A 25242-nucleotide genomic window follows, 5' to 3' on the forward strand; every position below is an offset into this window, starting at 1 on the left:
AAAGAGAAGACAACCAGGTCACCTCTGTGTGCTTTCTGCCTACCTCAGATAACACTGAGTATCACCAGTACGAAAACATTACCTCCTCACAGTTTGTATTTAGCAATGGCGCAACCAAGATCGACTCGACTGAGTGGCCAAGTAATACACAGTAAAGAGAGGAAGATTATAAAGAATATAATAGAATGTTGTGACGAAGAGACTCGAAACAAGAGGCTAATTGCTCCCCTAAGGCAGGCTACATCCAGAGCTGCTAAATACACTGGCATTAGTAATTCAGGTATCATAAGAATCCGGAAAATGGCTAGCAAGCGACCTGATGACATTGGTAAAAAGAGTTAAGATTTTATTTCTACTGTCATTACAGCTCATCGCTGTATCATCAATAATTCGCATTATTTAAAAATTAAATTTAAGCCGATTATTTACTTTTTCCTGTAAGAAAATTTTACAATGATAGTATGCCTAATACTCGTACTTCAGAAATTTCAGTGTTGATTTACAAGCTATTTTTCATGACATAATTTGTAAATTAGCTATATACTGAACACTGTAGATAGTTTTAAAAACAAATAACATGTGTCAAATTACGAGTATCTGCAAAAGTGAACCATCCAACTACAGATTTATATTTGAAGACTTCGAATAAATAATGAACTAAGTCATCATCGCCATCATCATAATCATCAATATCATCAGCATATAGCACTGGCCTTCTATGCTCGAGGTTGCAGGTTCGATCCCGGCCAAGGTCGATTTTTTAATTAAGTAGTTATTTTACAATGCTGTATCAACATCTTAGATTATTTAGCGTCTGAATGAGATGAAGGTGATAATGCCGGTGAAATGAGTCCGGGATCCAACACTGAAAGTTACCCAGTATTTGCTCAAAATGGGTTGAGGGAAAATCCCGGAAAAAACCTCAACTAGGTAACTTACCCCGACCAGGATTCGAACCGGGACACCTGGTTTCGCAGCCAGACGCGCTAACCGTTACTCCACAGGTGTGGACGCTGAGATCGATGACATTTAAGTGTGTTAAGTGCGATAGGCTCATGTCAGTAGATTTACTGGCATGTAAAAAACTCGTGCTAGACAAAATTCTGGCACATCGGCGACGCTGACCTCTGCAGTTGCGTCGTTAAATAAACCATAATTATATCAACAACATCATTGGTACTACAGCCTATTGCAGACCTTGTCCGCCCCTACAGTGCTCCAACATTTGTTCATATCTTTTGCCTTCCTTTTCCATCCTTGTATTTTCAGTAAGAAAGTGCCATTTTAAAATATTCAAGGTGGCCAGTCTATGTATATATTTGTATTTTACTTATTTACTGCTTAATGTTTAATAACGTCATAAGGAATTTGTGCAGTACACACTAGCTTCAGTAATGAGTAGACATCGGATTTTTAGGCACTAAAAATTGCAGTTTTAGGCGCCTAAAATAAGCTCAAAATTTGTAAAATTAGGCTCTATTTTAATGAAAATAGGCATTTTAGGCACATCAAGGTATCATACTTATTTCTTTCACTGAAATTTTTAGTTATACACTAAAATACGCACAAAAAAGTATGTTTAAACGTTAAAAAAGAATGCTATATTATATTTATAAACAGCTGCACAAATTTAATATATTGAAATAATGATTATTGATATCAAGATTACTCATTTTAAGTTATTGAAATTCAGTTCCATGCTCAGACTTTATTATAATTATCTGCACAGTACACCACCAGAATTTTTTCTAAATTCTCCACAGTTAACCTTTGCCTTTTGTCACTGAGAATCATTTTGAAAGCAGAAAAACTTCTTTCAACCGAAACTGATGTGAGAGGCGCAAATTTTAAATTAGGTACAATAGAAACATCAATACTTACTGGAACATTTACACTTTCCCCCGATATCACTCTTGATACTTTTTCCAACAATGAAAATCCTACATTCTTATTTAATACGTTGTCCCACTTATTTTTAACTTTTTTCCCAGTTTCGCCCAAAGCAGAATGTATGTTCACTTGAGCTTCCTTTACTATTGCTATTTGGCTACAAAGAGATTGTTTTTCACGTTCTAATTGTTCAATGCTTGCAGGTATGAAAGAAAAGTTTGATGTTATGTAGGCAATATCGTTTTTCACTCGTGAGTCATTCAGACAATCTTTCACTGCTTTCACACACGCTGCACTATCAGTTTCAGGTAATTTATCAATAACTGTGACCACTTCTTTAAAATACTTAGAATAATACACCACTGACTGAATCCCGGTTCCCCATCGTGTAACAACCGGCTGAGGTGGGAGTGGGATATCTGGAAAGTTCTCTCTGAATATTGAAATCCTGGATGGGGTTTTACAGAAACATTTTTTTGTGTTACAAATAAACGAATTGACAAGAGGAAATTCATTCCGGATTGTTTCAGAAACCCTGTGAAGGCCATGTGCTAGACAGGTTACATGCGTGAGGTTAGGATAAAAGGTTTTAAGAAGTGGAGCTGCAGCAACCATGTATGAGGCAGCATCAGTACAAAACAACAGAACTTTAGAATCGTCTATATTACCTGAGTATAAAGACTGTAGGCCTTTATTTACAAAATAAGCAATGGCTTGGCTATTCACTTTCGAAAGTTCCTTAACACATACGAGGTGTGGAATCGAAGGTCCATCAGGACTAAGTTTTCCTACTACCATATTTGCTATATACCTATTCATAGGATCTGAGGTTTCATCCACAGAGACCCATATGTAAGAATCACCTATATCCTCCCGAATGGAAGCTAAAGTTTCATTGTATATTCTGTCTAAGTAATTTTTTCTTAGGGTCGACTCAGATGGGATATTTTCTTTGCAGTATTTTTGTAAAAACTTCTTAAAACCGGATTTTCAATTGCATTCCAGGGAATGTTAGCAGCAACAAACGCTCTGGTTAAATCAGCATAGAAATTGCTGCTGAGATTGGATGAAGTAGGCTGTGTTAGTAAAGTTCGTTGCAGTTGATTTTTCTGCTGAGCTTTAGTCTTATGAGCCGCTCCTTGCACATGCTGCTTTAGGTGGCACTTCTTTTCTTGCGAAATCTAAAAATGTAAAGTAAACTGAATTAAAATAAAATCCTAATTATTTTATTGCCGTATTTCTATCACAAAGTTAGTGGGTTCGAACAATAAAAATTTTAATGACCTGCAAATACTTTAACTATCGGAATTTAAAAGGTTAAAGTGTAGTGGTCTTAAAAAGAATTATACCTCAGGATAGCTCAGTCAATGTATAAATATTATAGGCCTACTCATTAAAATTAATAGAATTTATATATTTCAACTATTGTTACATACCGGTTTGCTACAAATCTTGCAGAATATTATTTTTCCATCATAAGTGAATTCTGAATATTCTGTTAGCCATTGCCAGATCAATGTAGATTTTGCACTTATATTTTTCGGCATTATCGCGTTAAACTTCACAGGAAAACGTCCTACCGCTCAAAACTTCTCAAGACAAATAAGGTGAGAGAAAGAGCAACTGTTAACGAGCATTCAAATGAACCGTTGTTATTGAGATTCAATTGGACAAAAATACAAAGTTCCACTTATTGTTGCATTTCCTGGTAGTGTTAACACTAGGAGGGCCATTCTTTTAAATATTTTGTAACGGTTTACCCTACTAATTCGCAGTTTTACGACTTTTCATAAATATTTCAAAAACACTCTTTCTCCAAAAATTCTGATTTTATGACACTCTGAAGGGCAGTACAACTAATCGGTTTCAGACCGAAAACAGTCATTTTTATAGTATAGTATATCTCTGAATCGGTAGCAGCACATGTTGTGATTGTTGCCTGCTTCAAAACTAAGGTTGGTTCTTTGTCGGCATTTATGCCTCCAAACATGTTAAATTCGGTGAAATCTATTGCGAGTGTCGTGAGATTCAAAACATTTTGTTTCCTTTATCAATGGTTTCATGGCCGGTGTGAAGCAAACTTTCCACTTTTTAAATGCCTTAAATTTCGCAGTGAATGCATGTATAATTTATAAAAAGTAAGAGTAAAATGCGAAACTTTACAGTGAGTTAGGCATTTTTAGGCGAATATTAACAAATTAGGCTCTAATAACCGTTTTAGGGCATTTTAGGGCACTATAAAACTCTTTGAATACCTTTCAATTTCCATGAAACACAAATATTAATAATTATTTTTACTTTTCTCCTAAAGAAACAAAATAGGCATTTGCCCTAGAATCCGATGTCTGGTAATGAGCTTATGAGCATAAATAAAAGTTTGCCACTATAGCCATAGAGAGTTGTCTTGTTATCATTTGCGGAAATTCACTTCATCTGTAGAGCGAATGTTTTTTGTACGGCAGTACTATTGTAGAACGCTGTCAAGGCGTCTCTGTTATCGCGATTATGTCATACATATGTGATCAGGTGTCATACTCAGACTTGGGAGCTCAGCTCGCTACTTATAACGGCCCTACAATATTTTTCATAACACATTCACAGCCACAGCTCAATCAGCACCCATACTGATCTGTGTGACTGAAACAAAAGCTGTTCTTTACTTCAGGTACTGTACAGCCCTGTTGCGCTCCCCTCCAAGCCGATTCACTCCTTTCAGATAGGGGAATGGAAAGTGCACATCACACAGAGAACTGCACGATGTGCAGGGTTTTGGCTTGCCTGGTTTAAAGGTTCCAAATGTCTGCACTCGACAGGTCTACCTTAGATTTACAATAATTTTCAATTTCTAGACAATATCAAGAAGTATGGCAACGAGTTCTGACTCTCTGATATGTTTTCTTATTTTATTTATGGTTTCATAAAAAACAGCTCTAATGATTACATTTTATACAGTTGGAGGGATCCCGCAAAAACTGTTACATTTTATATGTGATTGTCCAAAGGTAGTTCATATTCTATAAGAATATCCAAAAAATTTAAATAATAATAATAATCCGTGGCGCTACAGCCTGTGAAGGGCCTAGACCGACCAACCAGCTGCTGGCCTCACGCCCACATGTCGAAGCATAGGTGGACGATCATCCAACCAGAATGGAGGTATCATGTGGTTAGCACGATGATCCCCCCAGCTGTTACAGCTGGCATTCGCAACCAGATTTCGCTATCTATCGTAGCTCCCCAAGTGCATCACAATGCTGGGTGGGCACCAGTCCTATACACTGGCCGAAATTTCATGAGAAAATTTCTGCCCCCATGAGGACTTGAACCAGCGCACATTCTGTAACGCGAGTCCTAGGCAGATGTCTTAGACTGCGACACTACGGCACGGGACAAAAAATTTAAATAGCTACCTCATATTTAGGGATTCACTATTCTCGTCATGTCCTCGGAAAGGAAGCTATTGTTTAATGAGGAAGATCACAGTATTGGTTAATAGAATCATAATTTCCGTCTTTCTTTTCACCAATTCATTGTGTTTACTGATGCCCCCATCTAAATGTTCATTAAGTATGCATCTATTCTGTGATGTCCGGACATTTTTAATTTTAAGAAGCACCGAACATGGGACTCAGTTTTTCTTGTTTCTGCATTGCTTTAGCTAGGCAAGTGTATGAGGTCGTCAAATTCTGTTTTGGTCGTCAAATTCTGTTTTACTTCAGATACAGCCTTCAGGAGAAAATAAACATGGCCAACAGAATAATTTGTTTTTCTTTTCACATCCAGTTAACTGCTCAACTGTTTTGTAATGAGTTGCTAGAATAGTCGCGTGTATTTTTCTGACTTAGATTTGTGGATTGTTAAGTGTGGTAGTTCGGGGTATGGTTGTCAAGGTGGAAAACTTTCCATTACTAATTGTAAGTTCCTCTAAGATTTCATCTTAATTGATTTAGTTTGACTATAAATAAGTAATAAGTAACTTAATTAGTAGTTAGTGAATATTAAACACTATTTTTAAAGTAACGCGTTGACAATTCACTACAAAACAATGCGAGGATTGACCGAACTTGATGCACCTTTACAACAACCTTGTGTTCACAGCTTGAATACAAAAGGAAAGGGAACAGAACTGTAAGGGAACAGCATGCATTCCTAAGCTAAACCCTGTACACTTCCATCTCACATCTGTCTCTTGCTGTAGAAGTGTGCAGAATACTGGGATCACGAGAGCTGACGAGAGCACCCAGACGCAACACACTTTCCTGCTGTGTCTTTCTGTGTTGCGTATCAGCAGCACTCACGAGTAAGGACCGGATTTTTATGTAATTACATATTATATTCCTTTCAACCTAACCGTATATAAATAACGAATCTTTGCGAATCTTGTAATTACCATTAATATATTAAAATTTGATAATACATATTTTTACATATTTACCCCACATTACATATTATGGCTTGGTATTACATAAATCTACATATTTAGGGGGTTTATTCATTTTTACTTCTCTAAAAGGGGGGGGGGGAAACTTCTGTTGGGGAAGTTTACAATTTGAAATATACAGATTTAAAAAGCCTTTTTACCCACCCAAAAAAGAGATATATTTCGGGACGAAACATAACGTCCTTAGTTCCAGGAAGTAATAGAGGCACTCGCCCCATACTGCCCATTGTAAATATGAGTGAACAAAAGACAACCTTTCTCATACAACTACCTTGTATTATAAAAATCACTCAAAGTAGCGTTGTCTTCATGCGGTGGAGTGGGACGAGGACGGCATGATTTGTCTTGAACTAGAATTGTTCTGCAGACGTCTTACAAGCCGTTTCCATGCAATTTGCAACCTTACTCACCCTCTTCCTTATCTTTCCATGGAAAATCTGTGTCAAGTCTGACATGAGTCGCAATAAAGTAGCCGACTTTCGAAAAAAATCTGGAGTAAAGGAACAATCTGGAAAGATGTTGAAAGATTAAAATAAATAGCTTTTCAGGTTATTGCTTGACCTCTTTACTTTAAATTTAGTAGACCTATATGGAAATGAGATTTTTCGAGCAATTAGAAAGTATGGTTCTCGGCTGGAATAATCCTACTCTTCTGAATGAGACAGGAATGTCACTTTTCAAACAACAGTTCGCAAATACCTATGGTTTGAGGTTTTAGTAGGTACTTTGTTTCTTGCAGGGGGCAGCTAAAATGCATGTGTCCCACAATTCCTCTTATTTTCTCCTAATCCAGTAAAGCGAAACAGTGCTTGCAGTACTGTTGTGTCATTCATTTCACACAGTTCTCTAGTTTTAGTACTTACAGTATAAAGTGCAAGTGAGTTTATCTACTGCTTTTCACTAACTAAACTGGCTCCTGCATCTTCAACCCTAATGACAAAAATAAAATCATGGATTGCGATGAACAAAGCTTTCACTACAGATGGAAAAATAGTAATGTGTCAAGTGTAAAATCACAACTGGAGAGTCTTACCTACCCTATACCTGTCACATATTGATATTAAATATTTTCATGATTTTACATATTTTGGTACATATGTAACTTATTTTTCTTACATAAATATGTACATATTTCACACCTTGATATTACATAAAAATCCGGTCCCTACTCATGATACAGTGCACTGCTGCATCATTTTTTGCGCAATAAAATATTTGTTTGCACTATGATTTTAAAATGTCTTCCTCGGTAAAAGTATGTGTGTGCCACACACCCACACACATACAGAAAATTCCACTGACTGTTGTTGCCTACTTATAATGAGCTGGAAGTTTCTTCTTCAGTTTCAGGGCGATTCTTAATTAACAAGTTTATTTTTTTTGTGCTTTGCTTGTCATTATTAGTTTATAAATTTGGACTCAACTGACTACGCTTCAGTACTTAACAAAAATTAACAATGGATTGACATTCTTCTAGAATCTAGATGGCTTCATCCAAGCAACAGACTGAAAAATGCTGGATATTGAAAATATTTTCGTGGTTTGTCAAATAAATGTGCATCAACCACGTAAGAGCCAGGAACCTACTCCTTAGCTGCTTGATACAGAACTACATTTAGCATTTATAAAGACTTACACACATAGCTATTTGATGCAAAATTTGGAATCTCGGATTCAAGCAATGACACACATTTTTCTTTAATGATAAAAGTTATATTTAAAGAAAAACCACCAAAAGTGTGCGTACACTTAGTTTATCCTCCAGTGTGACAGGTGGCATCAGAATCTCAATTTAAACAAAATTGGCACTTAGCCAGTTCATAATGTCATCCAATTGTTACGTTAAGAGGTTAAAAGTACTGAAATATTTTTGCTGCTCTTCAAAAGTGTATTGTTGAGTTTGACATTTCTGTTTGAGAAACATGCGACTGTCTGTGAATATGGCAGAAAAAAAGCACTGCTGTAAGTAGTAAATTAAAATAAGTATTACTTTCCATTTAGGGGTCTCCAGCAACATCTCTAACTACTTCCAAAACTCCATTGGCTAGTGTAGACACTCTCTGGAATCAGGATGAGGAGAGGAGAAATGAGGATGTGTCAAAGAATCTTGGAGAGGCTGGTGGGAGTGAGAGTGATGAAAGTGAAGCAGATGAATCTGACAGTCAAGATTCTGATGGTGACGGTGACTCAGGAGATTCAGAGACTGCAAATGGTTCTATCAGCGATACGGAGGTAAGTGATCAATATGTAGTGTGCAAGTGTATATGTTTGTATAGTTTGTGAGTGTGCAAAAAGTATAAACTCTTAATTTTTAGCAATGCTTGTCTTTATAAATTTGACAGTAAAAGCATTTTGGAGACACAGTTATGTTTGTGTTACGTGACAGTTTTCCTCTAGTACTGAGATTTGATTCATGGTTGGGTGGTCAACAAGACTGCTTGCTCTTTAACAAGTTTTCTCAGATTTTTTATGCTGCCAGTTCACTTGATTTCTAAGCTTCCAGAGCTACTTGGCAGTGTATTCGACACAGTAGTGCCATGTCTTGGGCAGTTGGCAAGATGGTAGCTTTATTGTAACATTTTTCTGCGTGTTGTATTAGGCCTATATCCCAAAGTTTGAAGCAAAACATTGTTCTTGAAATGGTTATAGCAGTATTGAAATGTGCACACATAATTATAGCCCATACGAAAAGTTAATGTCAGGTGAAATCCATACTTTGATTTTCTCATTTTATTACCTCATCATTGATCATTATCGAATTATCTCAGCAGTTGAAGTAATTGTTAAATAATAGAGAATAATATGATAACATTTGACCACAGTCTACTATATACAGTCGCGAAGCTTGAGGTGTTTTTTTGCAAATCTCGTGATAAAGCGCTCCAAGCGGTTAGCAACTAGAAACAATAGACTGTCCATGGTCGACTTGGGACTGTGTCGTATTTCTATCGAGTGCTAGCTCGTTGCGTATTTCACATTGATGCTTGTGAAATGTTCGTTATTGGCTTTAATGAAAATGTTAATGGCTAAAATACAATAATTGGAATAATAATATGGGACAAGGAGGAGACGTTTGTAGTGCTATAAATTGTAGCAACAGTAAGAGAAAGAGGCCACAGTTATCCTTTTTCCGATTTCCGAAAGATTCAGAAAGGTTCCTGGGTTTCCACAAGAATGCTGTGCAGAAACAAAACTGTTAATTTGAAGTTCTTTGTGACTGTTAGAATATATTATATCTTAAATTTCACAATGAAATGTTTCGGTCTAACCGAAAGGACATTAGATACTGGTTAAAGTTCTGTCACTTAGGCTGCTAAATTCCCAGAGAAATAAAGGTTAGGTCTACTTTTTTTTTTTTTTTTTTTCAGAGGATATATTTTTAATTGTAGCTATTAATTTTGTTATTATTTTTATGTGTTATTTTACTGAAGACGTAGAAAAATTAAGTTTGTTTTAATGAAATTTATTGATCACGTTTTATTTTCAATTCTGGTGGGATTATTATTGCTTAGGCCTACTTTTTTCTTCAAAGGATATGTTTTTAATTATAGCTGTTAATTTTGTTGTTATTTTTATTTGTTGCTTTACTAGAGACGTAGAAAAAGTCTGTTACAATAAAATTTATTGATCACGTTTTATTTCCAATTCTGGTGTGATTATTATTGCTTAACCTCACCCCACTTTGTTAACTACGTAAGCCTACACTACAAGTACCGGTACGCGTAAGTTACTCCATTAATTCATATTATTGTTGTAAAGAGAAATGTAAATTAATATTTATTGGTTTCATGGTTAATTATCGCTATAATCTTGAATGAGTGAAGCTATTATAGTAAATTTCAGTTCGTTTTGCACAAACAAGAATTATATTACTTATTTCTTGCAGGTATCTTCGAGTTTATGGTGGAATTTAATATACTTCATTCAAATAATAAATTAACTTTATGCATTTAATATTTCAATAATGGAAGGAAGGTGTTAATTTTTCCAAAAGAAGACAACGAAAGTGTAACATATTTTGTCGTCTACTAGGAGCTAGGAGAGAGATCTGCGATGATGAGGCGATAGTAGCGATCAACTACCCATGTTTGCATTTTTACTACATATCGAGCTTCGCGACTGTATATAGTAGACTGATACTTGACTGCTATTTTTAATGCATTTTATGCAGTAACTAATAAAACTACCTTTATAGTAAAATTGTCTTTATTTATAACCAATTATTATATCATTGATTCTGGTTCACGTTAACACTTTGTTTAAAAACTTAAAATTGTTTAGTTGACACGTTAAAAGTTTAAAAATTTAAAATAGGTTAGACAGACGGCCCGTTTCGACGCCGGTGCTGCATCATCTTCAGTGTCCTATGAACTGCTGTCGTTCCTGTTGATCTTGAATTTGACTAAACAATAATTATTATATTTCAATCTATGTACTTATTCAGTACCATCTGGCAATTTAATCAAGCTAAATAAATCACTTCAGCTCATTTAAGGTGGGATATTTTACCTGTTGTTTTTTTTTCTCTCTTTGTTAGATGGGATTGTCAGCTATATAGGAATAGTGATATTTAGATGTTGCCAAACATATTAATATTTTGGTTAATTTATCTTCTCACGAGTGCTTTTTTCCTCCATTAATTAAAATTTGTTCTTTTGGGATTTGAAGGACTTTTCCATTATATTATCATACCTAGGTAACAAACGAACTTGGGTTGGAAATTTTTCACAATATGTCTCTGTTATACTTTCTTTGATGTTTCTTAATGCTTACCAAATTTTTGGAAACATTACAGTGGAGTCGATTAACCTGTCTAAAACTTGATACCAAAAATTAGCATCATTCTACATTTTTGTTCTTTTTTCCTCTCACCGACTATTGATATAACATTAACTGATGCACAATAGTTAGAAATCAACCAGCAAGGTTGTACTCGTAGTAGGTTGCATTTAGTAAAGGGAATAATGGAGCCAGAGAACATTTTCACCATAGTAGTAGTAGTAAATCATTTTACGTATTCGTCTTTAGTAAAAGGGCCTTTAGTCTGATGATGAACTGCTTGAAATTACCATCTAGATGATTTTGAAAATGGCCTCTCTCTATTGGGTTATTTTGGCTCGAAAGTTAGACAAGAATCAGGGTAGGCCATAAAAATGTCATAATCAGGGTTGTTTCTAATTGTTTCTTCATCTTACTTACAACTTTCGTAAACGGAATCTGAACTAGATAATTACTTATATGACGATGTTACATACTGTACATACATAAGTGTTTCTCCCATGGATAGGTCTTTCACTGCAAATCCAGCACTCTCCAATATTTCCTATTTTCTGCCTTCCTCTTAGTCTCTGCATATGATCCACATATCTTAATGTCGTCTATCATTTGATATCTTCTTTTGCCCTGAACTCTTCTCCCATTCACCATTCCTTCCAGTGCATCCTTCAGTAGACAGTTTCTTCTCAGCCAGTGACCCAACCAATTTTTCTCTTTCTGATCAGTTTCAGCATCATTCTTTCTTCACCCACTCTTTCCAACACAACTTCATTTCTTATTCTGTCTGTGCACTTCACACACTCCATTCTTCTCCATATGCACAATGATGATGTTATTAATAGATACTTATGCTAGAATTTACAACAATCCACTACACTTTCATAATTAACTTTATTATTACTGCACCTAGTTAAATGCTTATCTCATTTAAAAGTACTTTAGCGATACTATTTACCTCCGTTTTTAGGCAAAGGAGAATGCTCTGTTTTGCCATAATCATAATTTAAAAGATTTGTTGATATTTTCTAAAAAAAAAATGGACATCTGCTGTTTCAGTAATATAGTATTATCTGACTTGTAAGTAAAATGAACCAGAATGTAATTTTCTTGTTGCTCTTCTATACGCTCTCTTCAATAAAGCATCATTTCATCCTTTTTTAGACGTCACTTGTTACGTTCATGTTGTATTTTTAACAAAAATCTTAATTCTGCATTTATGTTAAACAATATAAACTGCAACAGCAGTATAAGACTTAGATAATACACACAGCTAAATTTCCAACTGTGTGAATACATAGCTGTCAGGCTAGGCAGAAGTGATAATACATAAAACAGATTTCTTCATTGTTAGAGCTATTAATTACTGATCATTGTCAGTATAGTGTGCATATAGTGTAGCTCTCCAGATTAGAGATTTATGGTAACGAAGCCAGTGTCGTCCCTAATGGTGCCCATACTTAACTCGGAATGTCTCAGTACCTATAGAATTTTGTATTTGAAGACAATGGTAATACGACGGATCAAGCACTGCGACCTGAGGTCTATTATGCTGACCTTTAATCCATCATCAGGCCTGTGATTGTGATGAAGGTAACTATGCTTTTCAAAGAAATCTGAGAAAGCTCACCTGGTTTTATTATGTATTGGTCGAGATGTTTAAGTCTTATTGCAGAGTAATTCTCACTTTTACCCAAAATGTGAGTTGACGATTCCTCTGCATGTGGGGTTGTCACTTATGCCCAAGAGATGAAAATGCTAATTCAGTTGACAGTGTTCTGTTAGGAAAATGCTAATTCAGTTGACAGTGTTCTGTTAGGAAAATGCTAATTCAGTTGACAGTGTTCTGTTAGGAAAATGATAATTCAGTTGACAGTGTTCTGTTAGGAAAATGCTAATTCAGTTGACAGTGTTCTGTTAGGAAAATGCTAATTCAGTTGACAGTGTTCTGTTAGGAAAATGCTAATTCAATTGGCAGTGTTCGGTTAGGAAAATGCTAATTCAATTGGCAGTGTTTTGTTAGGAAAATGCTAATTCAGTTGACAGTGTTCTGTTGGGAAAATGCTAATTCAATTGGCAGTGTTCTGCTAGGAAAATGCTAATTCAGTTGACAGTGTTCTGTTAGGAAAATGCTAATTCAGTTGACAGTGTTCTGTTAGGAAAATGCTAATTCAGTTGACAGTGTTCTGTTAGGAAAATGGTAATTCAATTGGCAGTGTTCTGTTAGGAAAATGGTAATTCAATTGGCAGTGTTTTGTTAGGAAAATGGTAATTCAATTGGCAGTGTTCTGTTAGGAAAATGCTAATTCAATTGGCAGTGTTTTGTTAGGAAAATGCTAATTCAGTTGACAGTGTTCTGTTGGGAAAATGCTAATTCAATTGGCAGTGTTCTGTTAGGAAAATGCTAATTCAGTTGACAGTGTTCTGTTAAGAAAATGCTAATTCAGTTGACAGTGTTCTGTTAGGAAAATGCTAATTCAGTTGACAGTGTTCTGTTAAGAAAATGCTAATTCAATTGGCAGTGTTCTGTTAGGAAAATGCTAATTCAGTTGACAGTGTTCTGTTAAGAAAATGCTAATTCAATTGGCAGTGTTCTGTTAGGAAAATGCTAATTCAATTGGCAGTGTTCTGTTAGGAAAATGCTAATTCAGTTGACAGTGCTCTGTTAGGAAAATGCTAATTCAATTGGCAGCGTTCTGTTAGGAAAATGCTAATTCAATTGGCAGTGTTCTGTTAGGAAACCAGTAATTATTAGTTTAATGTGCTTTTTGTGGAAAGCTCAATGAGTTCTTTGCTCCTTTCATGAGTCTGTTCCTGATTAGCTCTTTTGCTTGTCTTTGGCCTTTAATGTTTTTCCAAAGAATAACTTGTTTTTTAAGGATTTGTTTTCTAATGTGTTGGCACACTCTCCCTGTAGAAAGCAGGCTGAAAGGTTCGAGTCCTATGAAGTCCCCTTCCACACCCTTCCTCTCCAGGGAGTCAGCAGTCGCATTGCCTTCATTTTTGAGTGCAGGTCATAATAACATAGACCTCAACTTGAAAGGCAGAGGCGTATTTTTTCCCAGGCTGCAGGCCACATTTGCTGGTTTAATGCTAAATCCCCACTTCAGTGCCTGAAGTTCTTTTAGATCCATCAGTGTACCGTACTAGCTCACCTTTGGCTCCTGGTTTCCTGGTATACCATTCAGTGCTACTTGGGAAGTAAAGTCTATCAAACGATGATGATTATATCCCAATCATGATCTTTGGATTGAGTCCCCATGTGTCACTACTCTGCTGCTCTTCCACGTCGACTTACTGTCTAGAAATACTCTAAGATTTGACCTCTAAAGACAAGTAGAGTTTTTCAAAAGAATTTAATATTCTTTAGGCCATTTAGTTGTTTCTTTCTGGTGAAGAATATTAGTACTGTTTTATTGGGATTCACAGCCCTACCATCTTCTTTACCATATTTGGTGACTTCTGTGTGAGTCTACGTATATATATATAAATTTGCCATTAATGATATAGCATTGTCAGCAAATCCGAAACATGCGCAGCCAGCCACCTCTAGTAGTTCAGCCACTACGGCAGTGGAGATAATACTGCTCTTTGCTGGCAGCCCAGTTTCGTATTGGCATTCATTTTCCTCAAGCAGAGAGGCTATAATTCTTTGATTGCTTATGTTCGAATGGATCCATTTTGTTTGATCAATTCCTTTATTTTGTATGTATGTCAAGAAATGTGGCTAATGCTATTTCCTTGAATTCTGTTGATTTTTCCAGACAGCACTGTGCATTGTAGTGCCTGCTCTGTAGATTTGCCTTGCTGATAAGCAATTTGTGTTCTAGGGAGTGGACCTGTCGATCATTTTTTCAAGAATTTTAAGAAGAAACGAGATTAGGCCAATAGGTCATGTAGGAATGAAAACCACTTTTGCCTTCTTCCAGATATAAGGAACATGCCCAAATGCTAGACATATTCTATAGACTTTACAAAGGTTTGGAGTAATAATGTCAAAACCCTTCCGAAGGTGTGTAGGGTAGATCCCATCAGCCCTTGAAGACTTCAATGGCTTGAAAGATTTAATAGCCCATTGTAGCCTTCCATAATTGACAGCCTATTCAGCCATGCACCAGTCTGTTTTCTCTTCTGAGGTCTACCTTGTTTGACATTTCTGTTTCTTTACCAGATATTAAGTAATGACCGTTTTTCTTCTTGACTGTATTTAAATAATAATGGTCATCTTTGACTAAGACTTTCATGAGTTTAATCCATGTTGGAAATATTCTCACAGAAGCTTTTTCATGGTGCTCTTTTGGCATCACGTATGACTTTGTGTTTTGCTCATTCTCCATTAGATTTAGCTTTATTAAAAAGCTTGCGTGTTTTACTTCTAAGATTACTTAATGTTTATGCCATCAAGGAGTTTGCCTTCGTTGTTTAATAACTGTGACTGGACAATTTCGGTAGGATGTGGTAATAGCATGTTGCACTAAGTCAGCATCTATTTCAGTATCCAGCACCAAAGAGTATTTAAAGCAAATACCTTTTCGTTGATCTTCCAAGTAGTGTTTAAGATTTATAACTTTCCCAGTTAAGTTCATGGTGTATGTCTTCAGTTGCAAGTATTCTGCAACAGAAAAGCAGATATGCCTGTGGTCTGATAACAGTGGTTCATCAGAAACATGCCATTCTTTTATCAAGTTACTGTTATTGCAAGTTATCTTGAACTTTCTGAGCGGAGATAGAGGGGCAAAGGGAAGGAAGTGCATAACGTGGGTGGAGCCAACTGAGTTGTTTGTGCATGCTCCGCATCATAATCTCTTGTTAAGAAACATGGAACTATTTCATTCACTGGGTACCAGTAGTGTTAACATGGAGCAGCAACCACATGGTGAAAAAGTAACGCTGTTATCCACAGCGGAGAAAGAGAAATTATTGCAAATGAAATGAAGTGTTGCGAGGAGGAAAATTAAACAAATGTTTACTGGAACCTCTTGCTAAGAAATATGAGACAGTGGCTAAATACTCTGGCAAAAGTATTAGTTCCGTGAAGAGAATTAAGAATAATAATATTGAATTACAACCGAATGAACCTCACACTACTCCGGGAAAGAATAGGTATGTAATGTTTAGGAATTATTGCTATAATATTTATGTACAATAGTGTGTGTACTGTGAGCGACATAATGAATTACTATTATTTTGTTATAGTTCTGCAAAACATATTATTTCATTCCAGAATTAGGACTTGTGTAAAGTTGAAGTGGACGACTTCGATCAACATGTCATTCGGGATACAATCGAAGAATTCTGTCTTGTTCAGAAAGTAGTTCCTATGATTAAGAAGATAATTCCGAATGGATGATGTCATTGACGACATAATAATTAATTTTGGACCAAGTGATGAAGACGATGATGATGATGATGATGAAGACGATGATGATGATGATGAAGACGATGATTATGATGATGATGATGATGATGATGATGATGATGATGATGATGATGATGATGATGATGATGATAGGGATATGGATTGTGTATCAAACTATACTGTCTGGCACAAAAAACTCAACACTTAAAAAAATTACTTTACATTTCTAGCAAATTCATGAATATTTTATCAACTATTTTATGGATTAATATTGTTTTAGAAAGTTTAAGTATGCTGTTTAGGAAAAGCAATGTTTTATAAAAGTTTGATATAATTGTGTAAGACTGACACAAGTGACACATGATTGATATTTACACTTCCACCAATTTTTTAAATAATATTTATTCATGCTTAACATTTCTTCTTGTTGCATCTATAAGTCAGCTCTAGCGTGTTTGTCTTCCATCTAGGCACACCAAGTTCGATACCCAGACTGGTCATAATGGAATTTGTGGTGCACAAAGCAAACATTGTGCATGGACCACCCTGAGTCTGACCCTAGGAAAGGCAGCCAAGCCAGTCAACTTTTTTTTTTTCACTCATAAGCATCTGTTACCACCTCTTGCATTAATTATAGCTTCCAACTTCTCAGACATGTTCCTGATTAATGCTGCAATCTCCTCCTGAGAAATCAGTTCCCATTCTTCTTGGAGGGACTCCCTCAGGTGCGGTAAGATGTCTGGATAATACTGGTAGATCTTTTTCCCAATTTGTCTAATAGATTCAAACAGACCATGCCATGACATGAGTTCCCAGCTCATTCAGATACCATTGCGCCCATCAGCCATATATCAGTGTATGTTGTCATGCATTAGCATGAAACCATCATTAATAAATTAAGCAAAAAGAAAAAAAACACAACATACTCCTCAAGAATTTTCTCCACCTACCAATGTGCTATAAGGGTCCCGTGCTTCACGAAGGCCAGTTGCGTCCTTGCTGTTAGGTTATTCCATCCTCACCACCACAGAATTACTCTGGAAAATGATCCTGGACGAAAATATGGAGGAATAGGCTAGCCTCTCCAGTTCTCCTCTACGCTCCTACTTTGCCATGTGGTGACTGCAGACGAAATCAGTGAATAACACTTACTCCCACTGTTACATTGTCCAGCCATTATAACTCAGTCAACATCCACAGTGCTGTCAGGTGAGTTCTGGACCCATGGCAGGTCTTCTAGATGGAAGACTGACTGCTTGCACTCTTTCTTGTATAGTTCTCTCACTGATGTTGACCCCATAAATTTGCTGGGATTGATTTAGGGCATTTGAGGGTTGCAGAAAACTTCTAGCCATAGAAACTAATCATCACTCTTCTCAGGCGTGTATCCTTGTACAGTTCTGAAAATCTTGGAAGCCGTAGTTCCCAACATTTCTGTAACACAGTGCATTCTGCACCCATTTTCCACCAATGCAACAGCTCATCAAGGTCTTCAGAACAGAAGCACTGTTACTGTTCCGAAACTGATCTCAAAATTGAAAGAAATGTAGCTACCCAAATTCCATTTCTTTGAAAATAGCCCCCAAGGACTGAAGAGTGGAGGAGCACAGCTTCCAGCATAAGCACTTCTCAGGTCTAGAGAGGGATCACAAAAAAAGTGTCATAAATTAAAATGCTAAAACTTCGTGAAAAGTACAACTACATATCATTTGTTTCATCGTGTGTTACGTTTATACATGCCAGTCAATTACATTTGAAGTGCAGCAGGAAGGAAATATGTTATGCAACTACAGTGAAACTTCTGATTATAGTTTTCATAAAACTCAAGACATTACAGTATAATAAACAGTTCAGATTCATAACTTGGTAACAGTTTTTTATCTCACATGAAATATTCCCACAATCATACACCAACGTTAGTAAGTTAATACGTCTGTTCCCTACCACTAGCTTCAATGAAAAATTGTTAATTCAATGCATTTACAGTATTAATCTAACAAACTGCATATAAGGGCTAACATGATAACACTAAACCATTGAGGACAATTATCTTAGTTACTGTAAACTTAATTTTGCCATATGCATACTGCAGATTGAAACAAGCAGCAATGAATGAATAAATGTGTAATGTGGCTGTACACCCACTCATTTGCATAACTAATCTGATTAGGGTTTCCTTTATTGGCCATTCTACCAGCAGCAACTTCCTACAATGAAGCATATGTACACTTTATAATCTACAATACAAAAAGTGTTTTTCAGAATTGTTGGTAAAACCTATTCTATACTAAAAGCCAGGTTATGAACCGACTAAACCGGAAGCAATGTTCTGTTGCTCTCTTTCTGAGCTCTATTGCCACATAGTGGCGCGAGATTCAAAGCGTGTTCAGCGTTTGTCACCGATATGTTTAAAATAACTACTGTATATAGTTCTCGATAACACTATCAACAATATTAGTAATTAGAATTACTGTTTTAAGAAAGCACGAGCTAATGACGCTGGTACGAAATGTGACTCGTAATGCACGTGGTACTGAAATGAACTGGGAAGTTTGGCTACACTGTCTCCATGATTCCGTTGCCAGATTTTCGTTAGCAGACGACATTTTCACGTGAGGTCCAATGAAAAGCTCCGTTCTCCTTCCCCCCTCCGCCCCGCCATACTCAACGTGTCATCGCTGCACAGCCTACCCCTCTAACCCGCACTTTCCTCTCGCCCTGCCAACCTTCCTGTTTAGTCGGTTCATAACCTGGCTTTTAGTATAGTGCCTTGAATACCTGAACTCACACTACCTCACACATTTCAATAGAGGCCTCTCAATCTTAATAGAATATTACGATGCAAGTAACAACAATCTGGAGTCCTAACATTTCAAATTAGAAAATGTCAAAATATGCAGTTTTATGCTAAATTATGAGGCGCATCATTAACCAAATGGTTAGAACATCAGCTTCAACCACTGATAACCTGAGTTCGAATCGTGACAGGTCCAACAGGAATTTGCAGTAGACAAAGGCAGTGTTTGGTGGTACATTTTACAATGTACTCCAGTTTCCCCTACCAGCATTCCACCATTGCTCCATCAATCATCGTCATACAGTGTTATGTAGTTTGCCTCCTATGATGCACCAGGATAACTGAAAGGACTGTAAGCTTAGCACATCCAGTAGATGGAGATGCTTGGGTGAATAACGAAAGTCTAGTGTCCACCATTATTAAGAGAAAAATTAAATCGTGAACAATATGCAAAATAAGTCAAAGTATGTAAAATGAAATTGAAATATAACCCCAATACAGTTATTCATAGACATTACTGTTTTTTCAGAACCTAAATGGTGAAAAACAATATTATGTATTCACATAAAAATCAGTGTTATACTCGTAGCTTCCTATGAAGTAGCTTTATTTTCTTTATGCATGTAGTATAAAAGAAATCTAAAGAAGTGGTTTTGGGAGTGCCTATTGTGTATTTTATAATTATTATTGAAATCAAATGATTCGAAGAGGCTATCCTAACCATTTAATTAAAGTACTGAAAGATATATATATATATACAGATACAACAATTAGTAATCAATATTGGAAATGGAAAATATAGTGAAGAAATTTCAGCAAATCAAGGTGTAAGACAAGGTTGTAGTTTTCCACTACGTTTTTAATTTATATGAATGATTTAGTGAGAGAGAGGAATTTTAGAATTAATGGAGGAATTCATACAGCACCTAATTTAACATTTGAGACGATGCTGTTTGCTGATGACCAAATTGTTGAACTGCAGAGAGCAGTGTATGAACTACAGAAAGTGTGTGAGAAATATAATTTTAAAATTTCCATAAATAAAACCAAAACAATGCCTTTTCAAGGGAAATACAGCGTAAGGACAAAAATTATTTTAAATGACACTCCTCTAGAACAAGTAACAAGTTTTAAATACCTAGGTACTCAGCTCACGTATAAACATGAAAGTGACTGCAAAAATAAACTCCCCATATTTCAGCAGCTGTGTGGTACAATAAACAGAAATTTGAAAAATAAAGCAAGAGAAGAAACAGAAATTAAATTATATAAAGTAATGGCAGTACCATCTTTGCTATTTGGATCAGAAACCTGGACGATGACTGCAGCTTTCTGTAAAAAATTACAGACCGCTGAAATGAAGTTTCTAAGATCAGTCAAGGGGTGTACTATATCGGATAAAATTAGAAATGATAAAATAAGAGAAGAATTGATGATCTTTTCCCTAGAAAAAAAAATAAGAATTATGGAAAACAGTGAGCAGAACATGTCAATAGAATGACACTAGAAAGAATCCCAAGAAGAATGATGAATTATAGACCTAGAGGGAGAAGACATCCGGGAAGACCTAGGGAGCATTGGACGGATACACTATGAAGCCGGAACAGGCATATGCCTATCCCTTGAATTGAAGAAGAAGAAGAAGAAGAAGAAGAAGAAGAAGAAGAATTGAATTCAAGAAAAAGAAATATGTGAAGAGCAGTAATTTTATGTCATATGAGAAACATAATTATTTTAGTACTTCTAGCACCTAATTGAGGAGCATTTTTGCAAAAGTCGATAGCTGCAGGATCGAGATTTTACAAAAATTACATTTTTAAATTTAAACACACAAGTATTTATTTTACAACAACAATTTTCACAGGAATCATTCTTTGTTCTGAGGCAATGAAAGTAGGTTTGAAAAAATATAAGTACTTTTTTTATTACTTGTGATTTTTAGGCGCAAAAAATTGGAATTTTTTCAAAAGTCGATAGATGTATCTATTTTCATATGAGTCTCATTACAACACCAACAAAATTGAAGAAAACCATTAGTCTCAACACAAAAATTCAATTTTATCACAAAAATATAATGGGACACATCTGCTAGAACAGTGTTGTGTAGAAGTCCTTTGCCTCACCTGTTACTTCTAAATACTGCACGAGTTTCTTAACGTCATTTTTTGTTTCTTTGGACACCATATTATCTTCTGGGAGAACAGGAGAACTTAACATACTACAGCATGTTTTAATTATTGGTTTTAGCACACACACACTGTACTGGACATGCTGTATATGTGTTCTGCACTGTAAAAGTTTAACTATAAGTGATCACTCGCTACAGAGCTATCTTAAAGGGCAATTTCGATCTTAATATCTTTCGAGCACTCGATTTTAAGTCCATGATTTTTCAGTTCTTGGTGAGATTCTTGACTGTGTCATTATTTTCTAGTATCTTGTGGTAGCCATTGGGGTTCAATATGTCTTCCATTCTCTTGTACTCTTTTTCTGTTCTTCTGACCTGGAGCCATATAGCTATGACTGCATATCGGAAAGAAATGAAGAATACTAGTAATTATACTGCTAGGCTCCAAACAAAGCAGTGACAGTTGCCATCATAATACTATTCTTGTTCTGACTGGCACAAGAATCAGAAAACAGATTATGGTGGAAGGGACATTAGTTGCGGATTTTTTCTACATTAAATAAAAAATCTATCAGTACATATGGGACTTGGTTACATCCCTTGATGACTGGGTCTAATAATAGCATTCCACTTCTACCGGCAACCCCTAAGAAAAGCAAAATGTCTGAAATACTATGCTGAAAACTATTTTATTTGACCTTGCATATATTTCAAATAAGGACTTGAACATCTTTAGAGTTTTGCTTTAACTAAGTGACAGCATCTATCGATACCCGGCTCCGGAACAATTTTTCCCTCAATTATTCAGCTTCAGCATCTATCGAGTTTTGAAAAAACCTGGAAGCTTTGGTAGTCGGTACTTACAGCATCAAGTTTTGCTAAATCCAATTTCATAGGTCGATTCTGAAGCTAGAAAACATACGATATCCATATATAATTCATTTTCGGAAATTTTTGCATCTATCGACCTTTCCAAAAATGCTCCTCAATTATGTATAAGACTGTAATTGAAGACAAACATAGTGATGGAATTTCCATAAGGAAAAGAAACAGGCGTGGGTTTCTTTAACCCTTATTATCCTAATGATGCTGTATGGCAACAGTTACTGAAGGAGATAGTATTGCTAAGTTGCCTGTCCCCTGATTTCCTGCAAACAACTGCATAGTCTGATTGTTGATTGTTGTCATACAACAGGTTTGATAGCAAATTGATATAATTCAGTATTACATATGGAGTGACCTATGTGATGCAAGAAATAGCTTTGTGATTTTCGTAAATAATTAACTATAATTAAATTTATTGTTAAAATTTTATGATTTTTATATGACTGTTAGATGTAATGTTGCAATCATTATGCGACTAATGAAAATTCTTTTTTTCTTTTTATTTATGGAAACAGCATTGAAGTAAATCTGCGTGATGCCGTTTGGCACCTCTAGGCTTATATGTATTACTTGGTGTTGTTCGAAATACAGTAGTAATAATATAAAGGGATAAAGCAAGCACATTTGCAGAGTTATGGCAATATTTCCATTTTTCTGTCGTCTGGCTCTAACTGGTGGCCCTTTATGTATTTTATACAGTAAACATTTAAAATAATTCAAGAAATTAAATTAGATATTTGGTTATTGTGTTACAAGTCAAGGTCTATAGATTTCATAAATCGCAAACTTACAAGGTGTGATTGGAAAGTTTTAAGACAGGAGCCGTCACTGCTCAATAGGAGGGGATAGGTTTTCCCATGGTTGTTTTGTTTTAAAACCAGGAAATCAGCTTCGGAGACTTCGGGGATAAATGTCTGAGCTGATCAAATATTTTTATCTGGTTCAACAGATTCAAAGATGGCCACGAATCAGTTGAAGATGACCCCCAATCTGGCCAGCCTTCCAGTTAAAAAACCAACGAAAACATTGCGATAATTCGCGATTTAGTGTGCTCTGACCATCTACTTATAATTATTAGGGAAATGGCTGATGAACTGAATTTGTTTCTACGTGGTTCAGTTAATTTTAACTGAACATGCATCGAGTGTCTGCAAAATTAATTCCAAAATTGTTGTCAGACGAGCAGAAACAACACCGACTGTAAGTGTCCCAAGAACTGATTAATCGGGCTGAAAATGACCCAGATTTATTAAATAGGATAATTACAGGCGGCAAATCATGGGTTTGTGTGTATGACCCAGAAACAAAGGCACAATCATCGCAATGGAAAAGTCCAGGTTCGCCGTGACCGGAAAAAGTGTGATAAAGTCAGTTGAATGTGAAGACAATGTTGCTGGTTTTTTTCAGTTCAACAGGTATCATGCATCACGAATATGCTCCTAGGGGACAGACAGTCAACCAGGAATACTATAGAAGTGTCCTTGTGCATTGGCGTGAAAATGTACAGAACAGAAGGCCTGCACTCTGGCGAGACAAGAATTGGGTCCTCCACCACGACAATGCACCAGCTCATTGTGCATTCTCAATCAGGAAATTATTGGCCAAATTCCAAATCCCTGTGCTTCCGCAATCCCCCTATTCCTCTGATATAGCTCCTGTCAACTTATACATGTTCCCTAAATTGAAATTTTCGCTGAAAGAGAACCAATTTGACTCAATTGAAGACATTCAGACAAATATGGAGACCGTTCTTAACACTCTTAAGAAAGAGAATTTCCAGAAATGCTTCCAGAAGTGGAAACAGTTGGAGTCGGTGTATAGTCAGAGTTCCATCATAATAGCCTATAAGTACTGCCATTTTGAAATTACAAGCCCAGTCTTCAAACTTTCCAATCACACCTCGTACATTCCAGTGATATGAGGCATGTTCTACTGTAATACAGAGTATATTAAGGTGTGGTTGCGGTGTGTAATGTTTACTTTTTCATTATACCATTATGAAAATAAAGTATTCTAATGCTGTAAAAATAGAATTTGAGAATTTGAGGGAAATTGATATGCTCCTGTTTTAAAGAAGTATATAAATTATATAATTTAACATTCGAGTTCCTCATAACAAATATAGAAATAAAATCAACATTTGTGTTTTTTTTTTTTCCAGAAAAAAAAATAGTGCAACCAGGACCGTAAGTTTGAAACTATTCTGTTGTATGTGCTAAGCAGCTTCAAGTAATAGAGAGAACATTAGGTTGTGATTATTGTACAAATAAAAATCGTCAAATTTGATTTGTTACAGTGAATAGAAACTAATGTAAATAATATAATGTAATGTTCTTCTATGAAGTATAATAAAAACACAATGTTGCAACAAACACTTTTCAAGAATTTTGAGAGCTGGGGATTACGTTTTTGCAGTTCATTATACCAAAGAAGCTTATGTGTAGACCTGTTATGTATCATTTGAATATAGAAAATGCTTCAAAGCTTAGAAACAATTAACTTTTTATGAAAAGACACAATTTTTCGTTTTATAAAGTATTTTTGTGTTCTAGCAGACACGAAACAATTCTACATATTCATTTGTTAACAGACTGTTCTCTAACATGTGCTGTTTCCATTAATAGTCTCTGTTCCACTGTGCAACAGAATATATTGATGCAGCATTTTCTTCTTGGCACTAATCACATCTAACATAATAGAGTAGATAGGGCTTTAGTTGGAAAATTAGAACTGCTGGTTCTCATCTAAGTCTTTAAAATTTTCCAATTGGCTGAAAGGGATGTTATTCTGCAATCATTTTTCTTTTACGACAGAAGAGTTCTTCTGCTGACTGCCTCCCAGTTGACAGCTAGGTTTCACTTATCACAGTGGGTCGAATTCAGAAAGAGGAGGTCCAGTTAAATTGATGAACATCAAATCAGCTATATGTTGCACCAAAAGAGCATTTCTTATTGGAGTTACAATCTCAT

The 25242-nt window shown here is 35.8% G+C and overlaps 1 protein-coding gene across 4 annotated transcripts in view; it reads left to right on the forward strand.

Annotated features, from left to right (window-relative positions):
* The window catches only part of ash1 (histone-lysine N-methyltransferase ash1), a 498911-nt gene that overhangs the window by 60027 nt on the left and 413642 nt on the right, over positions 1-25242 (forward strand). For all 4 annotated transcript variants that reach the window (XM_069848493.1, XM_069848495.1, XM_069848496.1 and 1 more), the window contains exon 4: positions 8333-8563. In XM_069848493.1, the coding sequence (XP_069704594.1) occupies positions 8333-8563 (231 nt within the window). The remainder of the gene's footprint in view (positions 1-8332; positions 8564-25242) is intronic.

This window comes from Periplaneta americana, chromosome 15 (assembly GCF_040183065.1).
Source record: "Periplaneta americana isolate PAMFEO1 chromosome 15, P.americana_PAMFEO1_priV1, whole genome shotgun sequence".
Classification (NCBI taxonomy): Eukaryota; Metazoa; Arthropoda; class Insecta; order Blattodea; family Blattidae; genus Periplaneta; species Periplaneta americana.